At 32.2% G+C, this 18,309-nt stretch overlaps 1 protein-coding gene across 1 annotated transcript; it reads left to right on the forward strand.

Moving 5' to 3' along the window:
• Nucleotides 1-2,843: 2,843 nt before the first annotated feature.
• On the forward strand, nucleotides 2,844-15,640 carry Smp_174030 (hypothetical protein; the record flags this gene model as incomplete). Its single annotated transcript, XM_018794813.1, has 4 exons — nucleotides 2,844-3,079; nucleotides 7,409-7,551; nucleotides 14,361-14,521; nucleotides 15,539-15,640. 4 exons carry the CDS (start codon nucleotides 2,844-2,846, stop codon nucleotides 15,638-15,640), a joined length of 642 nt encoding a protein of 213 aa, XP_018649188.1.
• Nucleotides 15,641-18,309: the final 2,669 nt, after the last annotated feature.

Here is an 18,309-nt window from a genome sequence, read left to right on the forward strand (position 1 = left end):
TAATTCATTTATATTACTACTATTCACACGTCTTTCCTCATTTTTATTATCAATTAATCCATATTAAACGATTTATTACACAATCTTTGAATAAAGATTTGGTCTATTCCTCTCACTCTATGTTATGTGTTTATCCTCATTATTCATCTCGTAGTTTTAATTGATCTATAACCCGACTCCAATTAACACCGAATGTTAATCATTTCGACACTAAGAAGGATTGTTCATTTGTATTCCTCTGGGTGCAGATATTGTGATCACATTATCGCTCTCGACCCATGTTAACCATATTTATTCTGGTCATTAATCCCACATCTTCATTTTTGTTAGTTTTTGAATCTTTCTAACTGATTAGATACTGACCAATAGTACTCTTCAACATTAGTAGGAAGATTGATACAACCAATTCAAATAAAATTAAACTTCACTCAATTGCACAAGCTCGTGGCTATCTGAACTCAGTAGGTGAGTGGATAATGCGATGGAGTTTGAAGTCTGCTTTCTGACTGGTTAATAATACTCTTGTATATTAATGGAATATGGCAACCTGAACCGATGTTCATACATACCAGGTTCTACCTTACGACTGACTGGCTAGCTGAGTCTCTGGAGGTTGTAAAATAAGATGTCGAAATGTCATCTGATTTTAAAACCTTAAGTGGTGTCCGACAAGGCTGTCCACTATCCCCATTTTTGTTTAACTTCATTATAGACCTGTTGCTGGGAATAACACTCTCGTCGACTGAATTTTCAGGAATTGATCTCCTACCAGGGGGTCCACTAATCGACTTAGAATACGCGGATAACATAGTCCTGTTTGGTAAAGACGCTGACAAAATGCAGAGTCTTCTGTTAGAACTGAATAATAATGCCAGGGTGTTTGGGATGCGTTTCTCCCCATCCAAATGTAAATTGTTACTCCAGGACTGGCCTGCGTCAACACCCGAACTAAGGATAGGGAGTGAAGTAGTCGAACGCGTGGACAACTTTACTTATCTTGGAAGTCTGATCAGCTCTAATGGGTTGGTGTCTGACGAAATCTCAGCACGGATTCAAAAAGCTCGTTTGGCTTTTGCCAACTTACGTCACCTATGGCGAAGACGAAATATCCGTCTATCAATTAAGGGACGAGTATACTGCGCAGCAGTTCTCTCTGTTCTACTTTACGGCTGTGAAACATGGCCATTAAGAGTAGAAGATACTCGTAAGTTACTAGTATTTGACCTTGGATGTCCTAAAAATATTGCTCGCATCTGCTGGGATCACCAGGTAAGTAATTGTGAAATTAGACACATGGTATTAGGGAATGATGGTAAATCAGTTGATGAGGTGATGAATCTTCATCGACTGAGATGGTTGGGCCACGTGTTACGTATGCCTGAACACCGATTACCACGACGCGCTATGCTGACTAGTATTGGGGATGATTGAAAAAGAGTTAGGGGTGGCCAAACCAAAACGTGGCATCAGTCTTTGAGGTCACTAACTTCTAGTCCGAGCCATGTTGGTAGATGCAGACTACTTGGTTGGGGTCCGCGTGATCATCGTAACCAATGGTTGGAGACTCTAGGTGACATGGCTCAGAATCTATCACAATGGCGTAGGTGTATACACTTTTTATGTTCCCTTAATCCTTGAGATTAAAATCGCTTCATAACTTTCTTCCTATACTACATCCTTATATACAACCTATCTTTTATATATTACCACCAATAAATTAACTACTTCTAGTAGTATTTCGTAAATATATTATTTAAAAGAAAAATCCTTAACTTCTTGAATGAAATAGATTTGATGTGGCATTCTGTTTTCCTTGAACTAGAATATATTAATGGTCTAATTTCTTGTTTCTCCGTAGTCATTTAAGTGATTGTCATCTGTAAACGAAATCAATGTTTAAGCAGTAGGCGGCCTGCTTGAGTATCTGAGCTATCTGTTTCTGCCATGTAGATATTTTAATAAATTGTTTTATTTGTTTTAACACATCATTATGTTTGTTAACCAGTTAACCTATTCAAGTGCCTTTATGAAAAGTGTATAACTTTTCTCTGTACAAGTTACTAAAAATCACAGAGACATTTTGATTGCTGGTGATATGCATCAAAATGAATGTACACTAATCAGATGTCGATTCTTAAAACGCTAACCACAATTAATTGATCCCTGGGTGGTGATCAAGTCATGTGTGTCAAGTTCTTCTTAGTGCAGATCGAATGCTATTGATCAAGTTGACATGTGACCACTAGTCTAGGTAGCTCAACACTGCGTGCACTATGTTGAGATAAGATAGTGGTTGGAGGTGGTCAACAGGAAACCAGGGTCTTAGGTTACTTGCTGAGATATTTTATGCTGAGAATTCTATATTTTACCAAGAATATAATATTGAATAAGGCTGATAATAATAAATAATTAAAAAAATCAACACTTATAAGTAAGGATAATCTAAAATGTTTTCAGTTATTTCGTAAACTTTAAGTTCGTCAGTTGAATTATTTTTATTTCTCTATTTAAACTACGCAAATATAATCACTTTGTTCATTAATTGCAATGTTTATGAAGGTGTAAGAACAATGTTTTATATAATTGCCCAGATCTTAAATAATATAAATCATGTATTCAACAAAATTATGAAAATGTTCAACATATTGTTAATATTGCATTGTATGAACTCGCTTATTTATGAATGTGAAACGTTCCAAATAATAAAGAAACACAAACTTATTTGTTATAAACATAATGAGATGAGTTTTAAACGTTCTATTTCTTACATAGAATTCTAGAAAAATACAGCGCTAAATTCAAACACTACACGAATATATATATATATATATATAAGACATCAAATGTATTTTGAATTTAAACAAACCCCTAACATATCAACATTATCAAATAAAGAGACAGAAAGTAAAGTTAAGAAAAAACATGAAGATATTACAATTCTTAAACAGGAATTTTCAAGTCCACTAGATGGTGATAATGACAATGGTGAACAATTCAAATTATCTAAAAATTCAACAGAAATGAAAAGCTCTTCATCTCCCTCTCTAGAATCTTTAAATACAATGAAAATAACAAAAGTGTATGTTTTCATATTTTATGTTTATATATTTAAAAACATATTGGAATAAGTGAAATTTACGTACTGAGTCTTGTATTCGGTTAGACTTATCAGATAATATTTTAGTTCAGGAAACAAATTGTAGACCTTTAGGTTAGTCAAGTTTATGACGCTTGGTGTCATCTAACCAGCTGATGTTTTTGGTTGCTGCTCTATAAGTCCTAATAAAAATTATAGGTTTAGATCTTCCAGTTGTACTTGTCCAATAGGATTCAGGGTCTATGGCTTTTAGGCTTCAAATTCTCGTATTATTGGATGAAGGATAGAGATGAGACAGTGAATTTAATCACGGAAACCGATTTTAACTACGTTTTATTATGACTTACTGGAATCCATATTTGAAATACATATATCTGAATTTCGAACCAATTTACCAGGTGGTTATTTGTGTAGCTTTTTAGGACAACTGTGTTGAAATTCTGTATAGTTATTTTGGAAATTATATTTTAACAGAATTTTATTAATATTAGAAGTGGTTTTGTGGATATTGCAGTAATTTTAATGGTTGAGATCATGAATCAATTGAAGTTAGACCACCATCGAAAACCTGGAAGCACTGGACGGCCGTTTCGTCCTCTTATGGGACTCCTCAGCAGTGCGCACCCATGATCCCGCCTCGCAAGATTCGAACCCAGGACTTGCCACTCAATTCATCAGTTTTATATATTCCTTGATAGAAATTACTGATGTTTAATCCTCTAAAGATAGTTTTGATTATAAATTGATAGCAGCTGGGATCCTGTTAAAAACTAGAAAAGAATATATAGCTAATGTGTTCTATTTTTGAAGCTCATTAGTATTATGCTTCTGCTGCCTTACAGATATATTTGCGTTGGTTAGGAAGCCTTTGGCTCAAAGTACATTATTTCCTCTTCCATCTCCACCCACATTGCGACATAAGATAAACATTACCCCTTGCACCAGAGGGTGAATATTTTAATCAAAATTTCACTAGACATCAGTGGTGAAGGGTACCCTTGTGGCGTCGTGCTCGTACGGCGAGGCCTCCAATTCTGTTGCGTGTTCGCATGTCGGGCTAACCAGATCTGTAGTGCCGTAAATCTGATTCCTTTTTGATCGTATGAATGATTGTTTGTTGCTAAAATATACGTACTGTCTATCCTCGTATGTAATAAATGACTTTATCCGCGTTGGTGAACAACGGAGTTAAATAAGTCAAATACGAGAATGGATTTAGAATACATATAATTTCTACACTCATTGGTCTGGCCAGGGAATCAGAGTGATGAAGCAAATAGATGAGAGTGGAACATAAATGACGCGCACTTTGGAGATGGCTGGGAAGCCAACTCAACTTAAGCAAGCGTTAATCAACATTTATAGTCGGACGAAAATGAGTGACAGACATATGATGAATAAGAAATGAAGTGTACACATATACGCTCATATAAAAGTATAGTCAAGGTCAATAAGCGAATAACGAACATGATCAAAATATGACTCTAATGGATAGGCGAATTGGCTTGGCCAGCAACTAGAATAAAGTATATGGGCTTAACATATAAACTGATACTACACCCTCTTGATTCCAAAAATAGTAGTTTAGAATCAGCATCAAACTATGAGATTACCTTGTTGAAAAATTCTAGACGACAAATATGTTCTAGCTATTTGTCATCATGATTCAATTGACTTATTTTGTAGAAGTCTATCTCACTTCAAGTATTTTTGATTAATGACAACTGGATTTCTGCCGTCAGGGTTAAGAGGTATTTAACTTCAAAAATCATAATCGGAAAACACCATCTTTCGACAATAGTGTGACAAAGAAAAAATTAGCCAATGTAGGCAAATATGTATGAGGAAATGTAGATCTAATTAGCGAAACATAATATCGTGTTACATATTGTTTTAATCTACCGAATGTATGACATTAATTAGGAATAATATATTTGTAAAATCTCAGCGAATGAATTTGTAGTAAATCCAACGTTTCGCCTGGCAATCTGGTCCAAGCTTTTTCAAGGAATTATTAACTCGGCGCTCAAATACTGTGAAACTATTCGCTCTAATTTAGACGAAAGTTCTTATATACTACCGAATTTATGTTTAAAAAAACATGTGTATGATCAAAAAATCGAATCATTAGCTTATGAAGTTCACTAAACTGCTCATCATTAGACAAAATTTTACTGATTATAGTAGTCGGTTTGTGATCAGTAGTGCAAACCTGAATGGGCTATTTATCTTGTTTGCGACTCTTCAACTGGATATACCTTTATCTCATTGTCAGTATTTCACAATAAGGCTTGAACCGAGTACCTGACACTTTAAATAGCAACACCCTATTCGCTAATATACTTAGTCCGGATAACCACTACTTTTTCAACGCGTGTGATTGTGTTAGTAAATGTCAATATTTTCTGTTGGCTACAATCCGAATTTTTTGTTTTAAATCTTGTAATTAAATGTCAATATTGAAGTGATTCACTAACGGTAACTGATTAAAATAATAATAGGTACTGACCATTACCAAAATATTGACAATGTTAATGCTTGATATTGCTTAAAAATAATTTATCCTTTGCTTGTCAACAAGCTATTTTTTAGAAAAAAAAATTAGTATTCTTATTCTATTTATATATGAATTCCTACAGACCTAAAGGCGCATCAAAAATTTTTGTTGGAAGATATAAAGACAAGTAAATGTAACCAATTTTTTTTTCTATTATCATCAAAATTATTGTACACACTTTGATTTTCATTCGGCAAAGTAATTTTCAATCATTTGCTGATACAAAAAAAATATTGATTTTTCTTTTCAAAAAAAAAAACATATTTAATCATGTGATCAATATGTTTTATTTAAGAAACAAAAGTTTTTTTTACTTTTAAAAATAATCTCTAAGATTCATTTATTGTAATGTATTGTTTGACAAATAAGGAACACTCTAATCATCTGTCATAATGATGACATTTATAAATAATCAATGAATTAGTTTAAACAAATCTTACTTAAAAATGTACAATAGTTATACATAAATATATTTATAAATGATGCGGTACATCTGAATCAAAATGTTGCAACAACCTAATATGAATGATGCTTTAAATAATCACTATATGACAACTGAAAACTTGCTTTATAACAAGAAATGATAGAATAGTGAACAATTATTCATATTGTTAGCAGTATGCTAAAGAGGGCTACTTACTGGAATCATTTTTTCTGGTTAGCGATTTTTTTAGAGAGTTGGTTTTCTACGGGATGGGGTCACTAACCCCATGCCCAACCCTCCTCCTTTACCCGGGCTTGGGACCGGCAGTAGCCCCCGGAGGAGCGACAGGCGGAGATGTTAAAGAGGGTATAGATAACAATATTTTATCATTTTAAAATATCCAAAAAACGTTCATGGTGATGATGTTAAAAAAAAGTAATAATAATAAAAACTCCATAAATAAATTACTTAGCATAAAGAATGCAAAGTCACCAATATCCTCTTCATCATAACCAACACGAAATTAAGCGATTAGTCATGTATACAATATGAACTGAAACAATTTTTCATTTACAATTTAGAAACACTTTGCATTCATTGGAACTCCACCTGTAGCTCTTCTAGAGTTACTGCCGGTCCCAAGCCCAGGTAAAGAAGAAGGGTTGGGCATAGGGTTAGCAACCCCATTCCGTAGAAAAACTAACTCGCTAAAAATAACGCTAACCAAGTTTCATTCATTGAACAAATGACAAGTTTATTTTTTCCAAAAAAATGTTGTAGACTTAATTTCTATTATTTAGAATAAGAAGTCAATACAAAAAGATGAATAGTTGCATAAACGAATTTTCGAGTAGTTATGTAGAAGTGTAGTGAACGAAAACACAATTGGGGACAATCTAATGTATCTGAACACAAAATTACAGAATATTTTAATAAAATCTGGGAACCATACAGTAAATACTTCATTTACAAAATGTCAATCAATCGTCTCAGACTTGATGGTTCCTTCGTTTCCACATCAATCATTCTCTGTTCTCGTTTTCTTTTCTTCGATCTTTTTAACCCTCTACCGCCAGACATTTTACTTCCGATTGATGATACATACTACTTATATCTGTCAACATCAGTAGCACACACCACAAAAGTAATCAAACCAAATGAAATTTTATTTGTGTACACTACAGTTTAAGTGACATAGATCTGCTTTATTTTTTGTGAGGAGATATTATGTAAATCATTTTTAGTTTAGAATTATTACATAACTTATCGAAAAAATTCAAGTATAACGTTAAAGTTCATTATTCCTATTAAATCTTTTATAAATTTTTAGATCTGTTAATCGTCATTTTTCTATATCAGATGCACCAATTCCATTGAAATTTACTCCAGTTAACATTGAATTGTTACCATCGGATTTATTGTCTGATTCACAAAATAAAACCATACATGAATTACTTAGTCATAATGAATCTTGTAAGTTTATTTTAAGAAAACAATACTAATAATATAATTGAGGTGAACATTTGTTTCCAATGTCTTTATCATTACGCTTTGTGTTGTCATGCTATAAGTGCTAAAATAAGTCATGAATATGTGAATGTGACAATGTTTGGTGTTAAAAAAAAGATAAAATTCCAATGAAAATTTCGGTTACTATGCGTACATAAACTAGTCAGCTGTTTTTTTCCATATTTAACTTTATGCCAATAACTGTTTTAAGTGCATTTGACTTGAATTATATGATTTGATTCTATCTGGTAGTTTATTTTTCAACTTCATATCTTTCTTAATCAATATTTCTCCTTAGTCTTTTTACTAAAGCATTATTGTGATACATTCGATTTCCTTGAAGATACTTACAGTATAACCCAAGATATTTCTTACAACGGATAATAAGAAGTATAGAAATCTATAGTTTATTCTAATATTTGAAGACTTACAGGTTAAATGTACCAAGATGACAATGTTGATATTCTTATTGGACATAAAATCCAGTTACTATCTATTGAATTTATCGATAAAAATAATATATTTGTAATATCTCATTGGATAGAAAAATTAAATTTCCAAATTTCATGACGTTTCGTGACACAACGTCAACCACTTCTTCAGAGAACAAATAAACAAAACGTGAGTCTATTTTATTTATTTATTTGTTCTCTGAAGAAGTGGCTTACATTGAGTCATGAAACGTCAGTTAAGTTCAATTTTTCTACTGATTGGAATATTAAAAATATCTTATTTTATCAATAACAATCTAACCAATACTCAATTTATTTGAAATTATCAAGTTAAGCCTAAGTAATGTTACTTATTTATTAAAACCTCAGGGAATTACTCACTAAGCAACTAAATTAAAGAGACTGGTAGGTTTCTACGTTTGAATCTCGCGAAGCGGGATCGTTCATACGCACTGCTTAGGAGTCCCACAATAAGACGAAACGTCCGTCCACTGCTTCCAGGTTTCCCATGGTGGACTAGCTTCAATTGACTCAAGATTTCAACTATAAATTAAAGTATTTATCATTTGTTTAAAAGGTATAATGTTTGAAATACATATTGTTTTGATTGTTTAATCAACTGTAGCGATTCACACCATAAATTATTACTGTAAACCATGATAGAAAGTCAATAGTCTCATATTATGTATATGCTTTATAATTTCTACTAATAAATGAAAAACTACAAATTTCATGAGAGATTATTCTTATTTGAGCTGACTGTATATTAAATTTTTTCGATTTAGATAGTTGAGGTTTAATCAAATAATAAACAGAATCGCTTTTAGCACTAGCAGTATTATCAAAATGTAATTGACATTTCTTCACAGTACGTTTTACAGACAATGTAACGAGTCGAGATTGTACCAGAAAATCAGTTTGTTAGTTATTGTAAAAAGCAGCATTTTTAATTTCTCGCAAATTGATATTTGAAACCATAGTGACACTGTAGCTTACTAGATAACGATTTTGGATTAGAAACCATGGTTAATGTGTATGAATCACAGTTAGAACGTGAACGCAGATTTATTTATAGTCAACTAAAAATTTAGAAATTGAATAATTGACTGCCACTCAACTTTTAATCACTCGATTTTATTCACTGAGACTGTATGTTTCAAGTACTAAATAAAAATAATAATTTCATTAATTTCCTTCTTTTTCTTCTTCATAAATTATAAATCTAGTCAGTGAAAGCGAACAGATCAAATTGTTGAACAATGAAGACTACATGGACATAAAGGTAACGTCTTAAAAATTATTCTAGTAACATTCTATATAGTGCATCAACTATTGTTTGTAAGTTTCCATATACATACATATCAGCACAGAAATAGTTCTTGATCATCGACATATATACAATCATATTTGTATAAGATGGGATTGATTTTGATTTCAATTTCGTTAAGCAATCAAGATGATAGCATTTCTTAATTGTTATGCTAATTGATTACATTTGAAAATTAGGCTAGTCATAATCCAGCTAAGTGAGTAGATGATATCTTGTTAGCTGTGAGATCTAAACGTTTTGCGTTTGACAAAGTGTAGAATCATGAATGGGTATTACTTAGAAGATCCAAATGAAAACAGAACAAAGGCGAAGTTAGAAATATTCTTCATTTAATTTAACTTTGTGTAACAAACTGTTTTCGAACAATATGAATGTTAGAATTATAGTTCTCTGAGTGTAGTGAATAACAGCAAATAAAATAGATTAATGAATCCTTGAAGAAATCTCAACAACAAAGGTTAGTTTTTTTGAAAGTAGATAAGTGCAGATCACATTGAAGGACAAAATAAGGTAATAGAAAAATGAGTCGAAATAACTTGCTGTACGACCGAGAAGTAATTACAATTGACTGGTGATTGGGTAGTGACCGGTGTGGTGTATATCAGGTCCTTCTTAGTGCCGATAGAATTTTACTCGTCAGGTTGCAATCTAACATCCCGTGCACTATATTGCGATGTAAAGCGATGACTGGAGATGGTCGGCAAGAAACCATTTATCTACAGAGAGATAGTCGCACCCCGGATAGCTAAACGGTAACGTCTATGACCGTGAAGCCCGGTGATATGGGATTGAATCCGTTAGAGAGCATCAGTTTCCTCAAGATTACAGGTATACTTTGATGAAGAATGCAAAATAACATGAAACCTATGTTCAGCGTTTCCTGTCGACATGGTGCATGCTATCCCGAGTCATCTAGACTGATGGCCATATTGCAACTTGGTTGATAGAATTTGATCTGTATCAGGAAGGACCTGGCACACATAAAACTGGTCACTACCTAGTGATCAATCAATTTCAAAGGCCAGTAAATACTAAGCTCTTTAATCATTTCATCAAAATCCCCAACTTTTTTATGATTAGTCACTAATTGAGATGAAATATTTTGTTGTTAAAATTCTCAATAATGGTATTTCTAGTACTCTGAATAAAACATAATAATTTTAATTTTTTTTCCACAAATTAATAGGAAACCACAAATAAAATTCGTTCACATTTGGACTACCTACTTAAACATGAAAGCCAACATTTAAAGATTTTGGAACAAATTAAAACGGTAACGGTTTACACGTTTTTGTATGGTTTGGTATGAAGAAATATTTAATTGATCAGAGACACTAGTGTACGTGCGTATAATTGTTTATATTGGAGATAGAAATGCCCAGTATATTTTTTAGTCATTAGGAGTAAGCGTAAAATAGAAAAAAAAATACATAAGCTTACTATTTATTATTTCATTTATTTTAAGTATTGAGTTACGTAATATTCATCTCACTAAAAAATATTTACAAAAGTAATTATAAGTGATTTAGTTCAGTTTACTACCATTATAAATGAACTGAATCAACTCTGCTCATATGATTTTGAGATGGTAGCGAAGATTTGTAGCTCAGGTAGATGATTTTGATGGAGTTTTGTTCTCTGAGCTGGATGGTTCGGTCGTGTAGCTTTCATCGTTCTTCTAAACGACATCATTAGCACAAACTTCGAGTAGAAGTGGAGTGTTCGATTTCTCCACATGTGGTTCACTGCTTGTCCTTTACACCTCGATTTTGATTAGTTCTTATTGACCTTAAATCTATCATTGTTTACTTCTTTATTTTGGTTGTATCTCCCATTGGTTTGATTTTTGTTCCTATGTTTCTGCATAATTTTTTGAACACTTCACTTTTACTCGAAGTTTGTGCTAATGATGTCATTCACAAGAACGATGTAAGCTCTACAGCCAAACCATCCAGCTCAGAGAACAAAACTCTATCGATAAGCACTGAATCAAGAATATTGAAATCTTATAAGTTTTTGATGTATAGACTAAAGTCAACTTCTAATTTATTTTTTGTTTTGTTTCTTTTTGGATTGATATATATTTATTATTATTATTATTATTAATAAACAAATATGTAGTTTATAAGAACATACAATCACCTCCGAAATTTCGTTTTCTTTATTTGTTTATTAATTATTATATAATCACATGATATAGTGAAGAAGATTTGTAGCTCAGGTGGGTGATTTTGATGTAGGTTTGTTCTCTACCTGAAGTTTGTGCTGATGATGTTGTTCAGAAGGACGATGAAAGCTTCACAACCAAACCATCCAGCTTAGAGAACAAACCTACATCATAATCACATGATATTCACTTAAGTTTATTAGTTGTATGTATCACCTTAAATAAAACACAGTAATGTAACATTTAAATGATGAATTCATTATCAAAATATGATCTTCATTATGAAATATTCTATAATCAATAAGTGTTCACTGGACATATTAGCTCATAAGTTGAATTAAATAGTAACTTTAACATAAATCTATAACTTTGTGACTATTATAATTTTATGATTGGTAGATATCTAAAAAACAAAAATGTTTTGATGTTAAGATGTTTTCTATCTAATTATATTAACAGTTAAATATTGTGAATAATTTAATTTTTGTTCATCACAAACAGCTTAGTTACAAATAAATAATCAATAAATTCTGAAAAAAAAGAAGAAGTAAATTAGCAAATATTTTCTGAAATAAAAAAATTGTTAACAAAGCATCGAATTAATCTCATTTGTTAATGTTCTTTAAAAATTAAACTATAAGGCTTTCGTATATTTAAGCATAAATATTAATCCTATTAAATGAGTTCTTCATCATGGATAATGTTTATATATTTTTAGAAGGGGGTTTTTGTAGAGATTTTAGTAATTTAATAGTTGAATTCATTAATCAATTGAAAATAAACCATCATGGAAAGCCTGAAAGCGCTGAACGACCGTTTCGTTCTAGCATGGGACTCCTCAGGAGTGCGCATCCACGATCCCGCTCGCAGGATTCGAACCTAGGACCTATCGGTCTCACGAGCTGAGCTAATGTCTAACTTCAACCTAGCCAACCAGTGCTTCCAGGTTTTCCATGGTGGTCTAGCTTTAATTGACTCATGAATTCAACCATTAAATTATCTCTAATTGTTTAGTAATAACTAATGAAATGGTAGTGTTAGATAATAAGTTTACAAATTCATTCGTTCATCATAATAATTCCAAATGATTAACAAACACAATTAAAAGATAGGGGTGGATTATGTGATAATTAACCAAAAGTCTTAATAAATGAACAAATTAGGGTGTATGGTTTCAGGGTTAAGCATAGCATTTTAGTAATGTAAATCGCGAACTGATAAATAAAGGTTCCTCAACAAGTATGTCAATGAATAAGTAACACAACGAATAAGAAAAGTTGTATGAAGAACATTCAATGCAACAAAACTGTACACTATATTTTACAATGGACCGACAATTAGAACAGGAAATACTGAGAGACATCTCTCTTGTGGAGCCAGTCACATTAGTTGGACCACTAAGGGAATCCATCACAGTATTTCTGAACATTTTCCTACCTGGTTAAGTAAAAAACTAGTAAGATCAATTAAGAGGCCTATATTGGCTCATATTCTTGACACAGGGCATCAGGTAGACAAAAGGGAAACATTCCAAAAAATTTCTGTGGGTCCCACAAAAGATACCGCATGTTTAATGTATACGTCTTTTGCACGTAACAGAAGACATCATTATCTATCTCAATAAACCCAATCTGTGTGTCTATAAACAATTTGTGCAGCCACTTCTCCTATCATAATCATTAGAATAGCCAACATTTGTATGAGTTATAAATAATTTGTTAAACAATTTTCTTTTCCATTAGTTTTGCCCTCCTTTTCTTAAGAAGCTGTAATGTTTCCTTCACGACCATTTTTTACTTGTTGTTAATATTATAGTTCTTATTAAATATTTTATGAATCCCACTATAAACAATTGTTCAACATGAAATTATTTAATATCGTAGATAAGCACAGCTGAGGAGTCCCACAATAAAACGAAATGGCCGTCCAGTGCTTCCAGGCTTTCCATGATAATCTAGCTTCAATTGATTCATGATCTCAACTAATAAAATTATTTGTTACGTAACTCTTATGAAATGAATTTTATCAAAATAATATTATCTATTCTATTACTATCAATTCTAAAATCAAATACCCTCATTTCATTCATTTATTAAGACTTTAATTATATTTATTAATCATTTTAAGTAGTATCATGATGAATAACTGAATTTATAAACTTATTATCTAACACACTATCTTGTTATAGCAATCATCCTACAATCAATTTCGATTACGGTCAATTTTGGTTAAGCTCTTTTTAATAATTTACTAAACAGACATCGTCATTTGGATAATAACAATTTGCATATTCTTTGTACTGTTATGACCACTAGAGCACATGACACTCTAGCCGAAATGTTGATTGGTTAAGTACCATTCGATGACTCATACTCCTCCCCATATATGTATGCACTCAAATCCTATTGTCAGCTTTTGCTTTGTTTTGCTGTGCCCTTACTAAATTTGACTATAAATTGCCTATGTAATTGCTTGCGCTCGCTTGCTCGCTTGCTGCTCGCTCGTTGATATTCGCTCAGGTGCTGGTAGCTTTTTGACCTGAGTTATATGACAATAAACTGTAGTTGCTGCTTCTCTTCGCCTTCTGATTTGATGCGCCGTTAAGATTAGAATTATGACAGTTATCAAGGTGAGCGATTAACGAAGCACGGCACTACAACCTTAATGATTTTTGATTTGTAATCAACCTTAACGACAAGAAAGATTGAACATCTTTATACTTCAATACCTTTTTTCTTGAATATACTTAACAATATTGTAGATTTGCTTTTCTTAAATTGAATCTTAGATATTATTTTTATTTTTTCCCAATAATAGTCATTAGATCTCATTAAACAAAAACGTATAACCAATGAAATTGTAACAATAAGATCATCGGTTAATTCAATTGAAACTATACAGAAAAAATTTATTCATGGATTAAAAGTTTGTCTACAAAATGGTGATATTAATTATAATCAATTTCTTGATCCATTCAAATTATTGGTAAGTTCTTATTTAGTCTTCGTGGTTATTTTCTTTTGATAATATTAATCTAATATGTCAGATTAGATAAACTTATATGATACATAAATCTAAATGAATCCGATTAACTTCAAATTTACAAAAAGAGCACAAACCTTCCATGTGTACATTCACTTAGTATTGTTTGTTTGAATCTTTCAATTGATGTTTAGGACTGCAACTAGTCAGTCTCTTATTGACATATGTGCATACTGTGCGTATTGCCTCGATATTGCCTTAATTCACAAGCACTATAAGCAAAGATGGATAGTGGCTAGCAGAGGAATACAGGACGCGCGTTTCATCAACTCTGAGATGCAGGTACATCCAGCTGACGAGTCCTAAATAGGACGAAACGCGCGTCCTGGATTCCACCGCTAACCACTATCCATCTTTGCTTATAATACTTCTATGTGTACTTTTTGTTTTTTACAATGGATCGTACAAGTATAGTCAGTGTAAAGGAAATTGTCATTGATATCAGTAATTAAGAAAATAGAAGTCCAACACAAAAACAGATCAACAGAGCAACAGATCCGTAATACTCATACTTACGTATAAGTTATTACTTGCTTCATTTAGATGCTGTTTATTATTGGTATACTAACCGTTATTTCAGAGAAATTTATTGTTTTCCAGAATATGTGATTCTTATGAACTAGTTATCTTTCGAGACATTATATACAAAAAGTTAGTGAATCAACGTTGAGTAGAAAAGTTGCTCTCTGGAGCGTTAATGTCTCAATAAACACTATGTAAACAATAGTAATCACGATGAAATATCATGCATACATTTTAGCCTATTAATGTTATGTACAACTATTAAATAGCAAGATCATTACTTGTAATCTTTAGCTTATAGACAACTATCATTCAGCTTTCATTTCATAAAATCACATAAGTTTAATTTCTATCACATCTGTTAACTATTAAAATGTATTGTTTTTAAACAACAGTTTGGGTTATTTGCATATTCTACCTTTTTTAATTAAAATACAGATCAGTCGTCAAATAGAAATATCAAACTATGTTGGCAAAATTTCGAAACTTCTGAAAAATTTAAAACCTGAAAAATCAGATACTCTAGATAGTGTAAGTTGAATATCATAATCATTTGTAGTGTAAACATTATGTATTCGAAATGTTAGATCTTTGATGTCATGTAAGCCAATGCACTTTATAAAGAACTAACCGATTTGGTAAAAAAGTTCAGTGGTTGTCTATTCCCTGTTATTTCCCATCAAATATCTGACACTAAACAAATCGCACCACAGGTTTGGGTCATTTAGCTTGGTAGCAACGTTCAGAACTAAATTGGCACTACCTTTTAGACAATATTACATTTGCTGCTATTTTGTAGGCGGATTATGTTATCATATAAATCTGATCATCATAGTGAATCAATGTTGTGAATATAAATCTTTTTATCAGTTATATGTGACTTGTGATTAGGATCTTTGAATGAATACTCACAAAATGAAACAGTTAAAGTCAGTCTCTGTTAATTTTATTGTTCAGAGCCTCATAACAGAAACTAGTTTATATGAGCAGACGGTACGTTAGATTAAAACACTGATGAAGCGGACTTAAAATATTGGCATGACAATTAACTGGTTGTCATTTCGCTAATAGGTCTTTTTCTGTTTTGAATCTGTGAAGATCTCCAAAGAAAAGTCAAAAGCTAAGATTATTTAAGGAAACAAATAAATGTAAGATTAGTTTCGAGATGAGAGGTTAAAATGTATTGCTGTTGTGAATAACTTGGTCAAGTATGAAGTGCTGTTATGGTGTACCAGGTCAAGTTGCTTAAGGTTAGATCTCAGTGGATCCTACAATGCAGAAGAACATTAATCCTTTATTTTCCAGTCAATCATTTGAGGTCTAATGTTACTCCTAGAGCTGTAATGAGGAGTTGTGGCCGATGGAGTTGGATCATTGATAGGTGTGAGACAGTTATTCATCTCAGGGAGTGGATAAAAAGTTATGCAAGACCATAGGTTGATTAAAGTTATACAATAATATAGTTGGATGCTGAATGTGTGGTCTACAGGTTAAGTGTTCGCATGAACAATCGAATATTCGTGGTCCGATTCTCTCGTACGGAGTTGTGGATCTATATTACTGAGAAGTCCCATAGTAGGATGAAACAACCGTCTAGTGCTTCCAGGTCTTCAGTATTGATCTACTTAATATCAGTTCGTGATTTCACCGATAAAAATCTACATTGACTTGAAATCTTAACAAATGATTATCATAACGGGACGAGTATACTGCTCGCTCTGTTCTTCTTTACGGCTGTGAAACATGGCCATTAAAAGTAGAAGATACTCGTAAGTTACTAGTATTTGACCTTGGATGTCCTAAAAATATTGCTCGCATCTGCTGGGATCACCAGGTAAGTAATTGTGAAATTAGACACATGGTATTAGGGAATGATGGTAAATCAGTTGATGAGGTGATGAATCTTCATCGACTGAGATGGTTGGGCCACGTGTTACGTATGCCTGAACACCGATTACCACGACGCGCTATGCTGACTAGTATTGGGGATGATTGAAAAAGAGTTAGGGGTGGCCAAACCAAAACGTGGCATCAGTGCTTGAAGTCACTAACTTCTAGTCTGAGCCATGTTATTAGATGCATACTACTTGGTTGGGGTCCGCATGACTATCGTAACCAATGGTTGGAGACTCTAGGTGACATGGCTCAGAATCTATCACAATGGCGTAGATGTATACACTCATTATCTTCCCTTAAACCTTAAGATTAAAACTGCTTCATATCTGCCTTCCTATACTATATCCTTATATACAACCTATCTTTTATATATTACCACCAATAAATTAACTACTTCTATGAATTCGGTGTTCATCTTGTTGTGCTAACGTGGTATGGCAACTTGGACCGATGCATAAATGTGCTTGGTCCTACGTTGTAGCTGAGTGACTGACTGACTGATAACTGATAAGTTTTCAGGAAACAACTGATTATCTATAAAAGTTTCTTAAAAGTAAATTTAAACTTCACTGAATAGCTCTTCCTTTCTTTACATAAGCATGATAATTTAAGGAATTCAAGAATTCTTTTCTTTACAAAATAAATTATGCAAATTAACTTTTTCAGAATATTTGAGTAAATATGAATTATCATAAATTATTTTTTTTTTAATTCTACAGAGAAAACAAAACTTATTATCATTTGAGTAGTTATTGTTCTTAAAAGAAAAAAATATATAAGTATTCTACATAAATGACATAAATCTTTCATATATAATTTTGTATTTGAGCATGATCGAATTACTACAATGTGGTTATATGATGGTAAAAGGTTTCAAGTACTTTTGTCTATAGAAAATAAAGCTTATAATTTAATTTAGTAAAACGATGGCATATTTGTTTCATAAACGATAAATCTTAGAGGGATCAATGGATTTTGAATTAGCCATATGATTGAAGTTAGAAATGTGCACTGTTGGATATAAACTTAGGGATTTAATAACTAGGTGTTCACCAAAGAACTAATGCTCTGGGTTCAATTCCTAGTGGTGTCACCAGTACTTAATATTGGAACATGTCCCAAACAAGGATAAATCAGCTGCTCAGTGCTTCCCATTTTTCGATAATACCTCAAATGAATTCATAATATGTAATGAATACCATTTTCAGATTTTTGAATAATTTTTTTGATCGATATTTGTTTGAAATACACCACACAGAAAGTAAAACTAGAAGGGGTTTTGTGGAGATTTCAACTTTGAAAATACTGAAATC

Source organism: Schistosoma mansoni, chromosome 1 (genome assembly GCF_000237925.1).
Source record: "Schistosoma mansoni strain Puerto Rico chromosome 1, complete genome".
NCBI classification, from domain to species: Eukaryota; Metazoa; Platyhelminthes; class Trematoda; order Strigeidida; family Schistosomatidae; genus Schistosoma; species Schistosoma mansoni.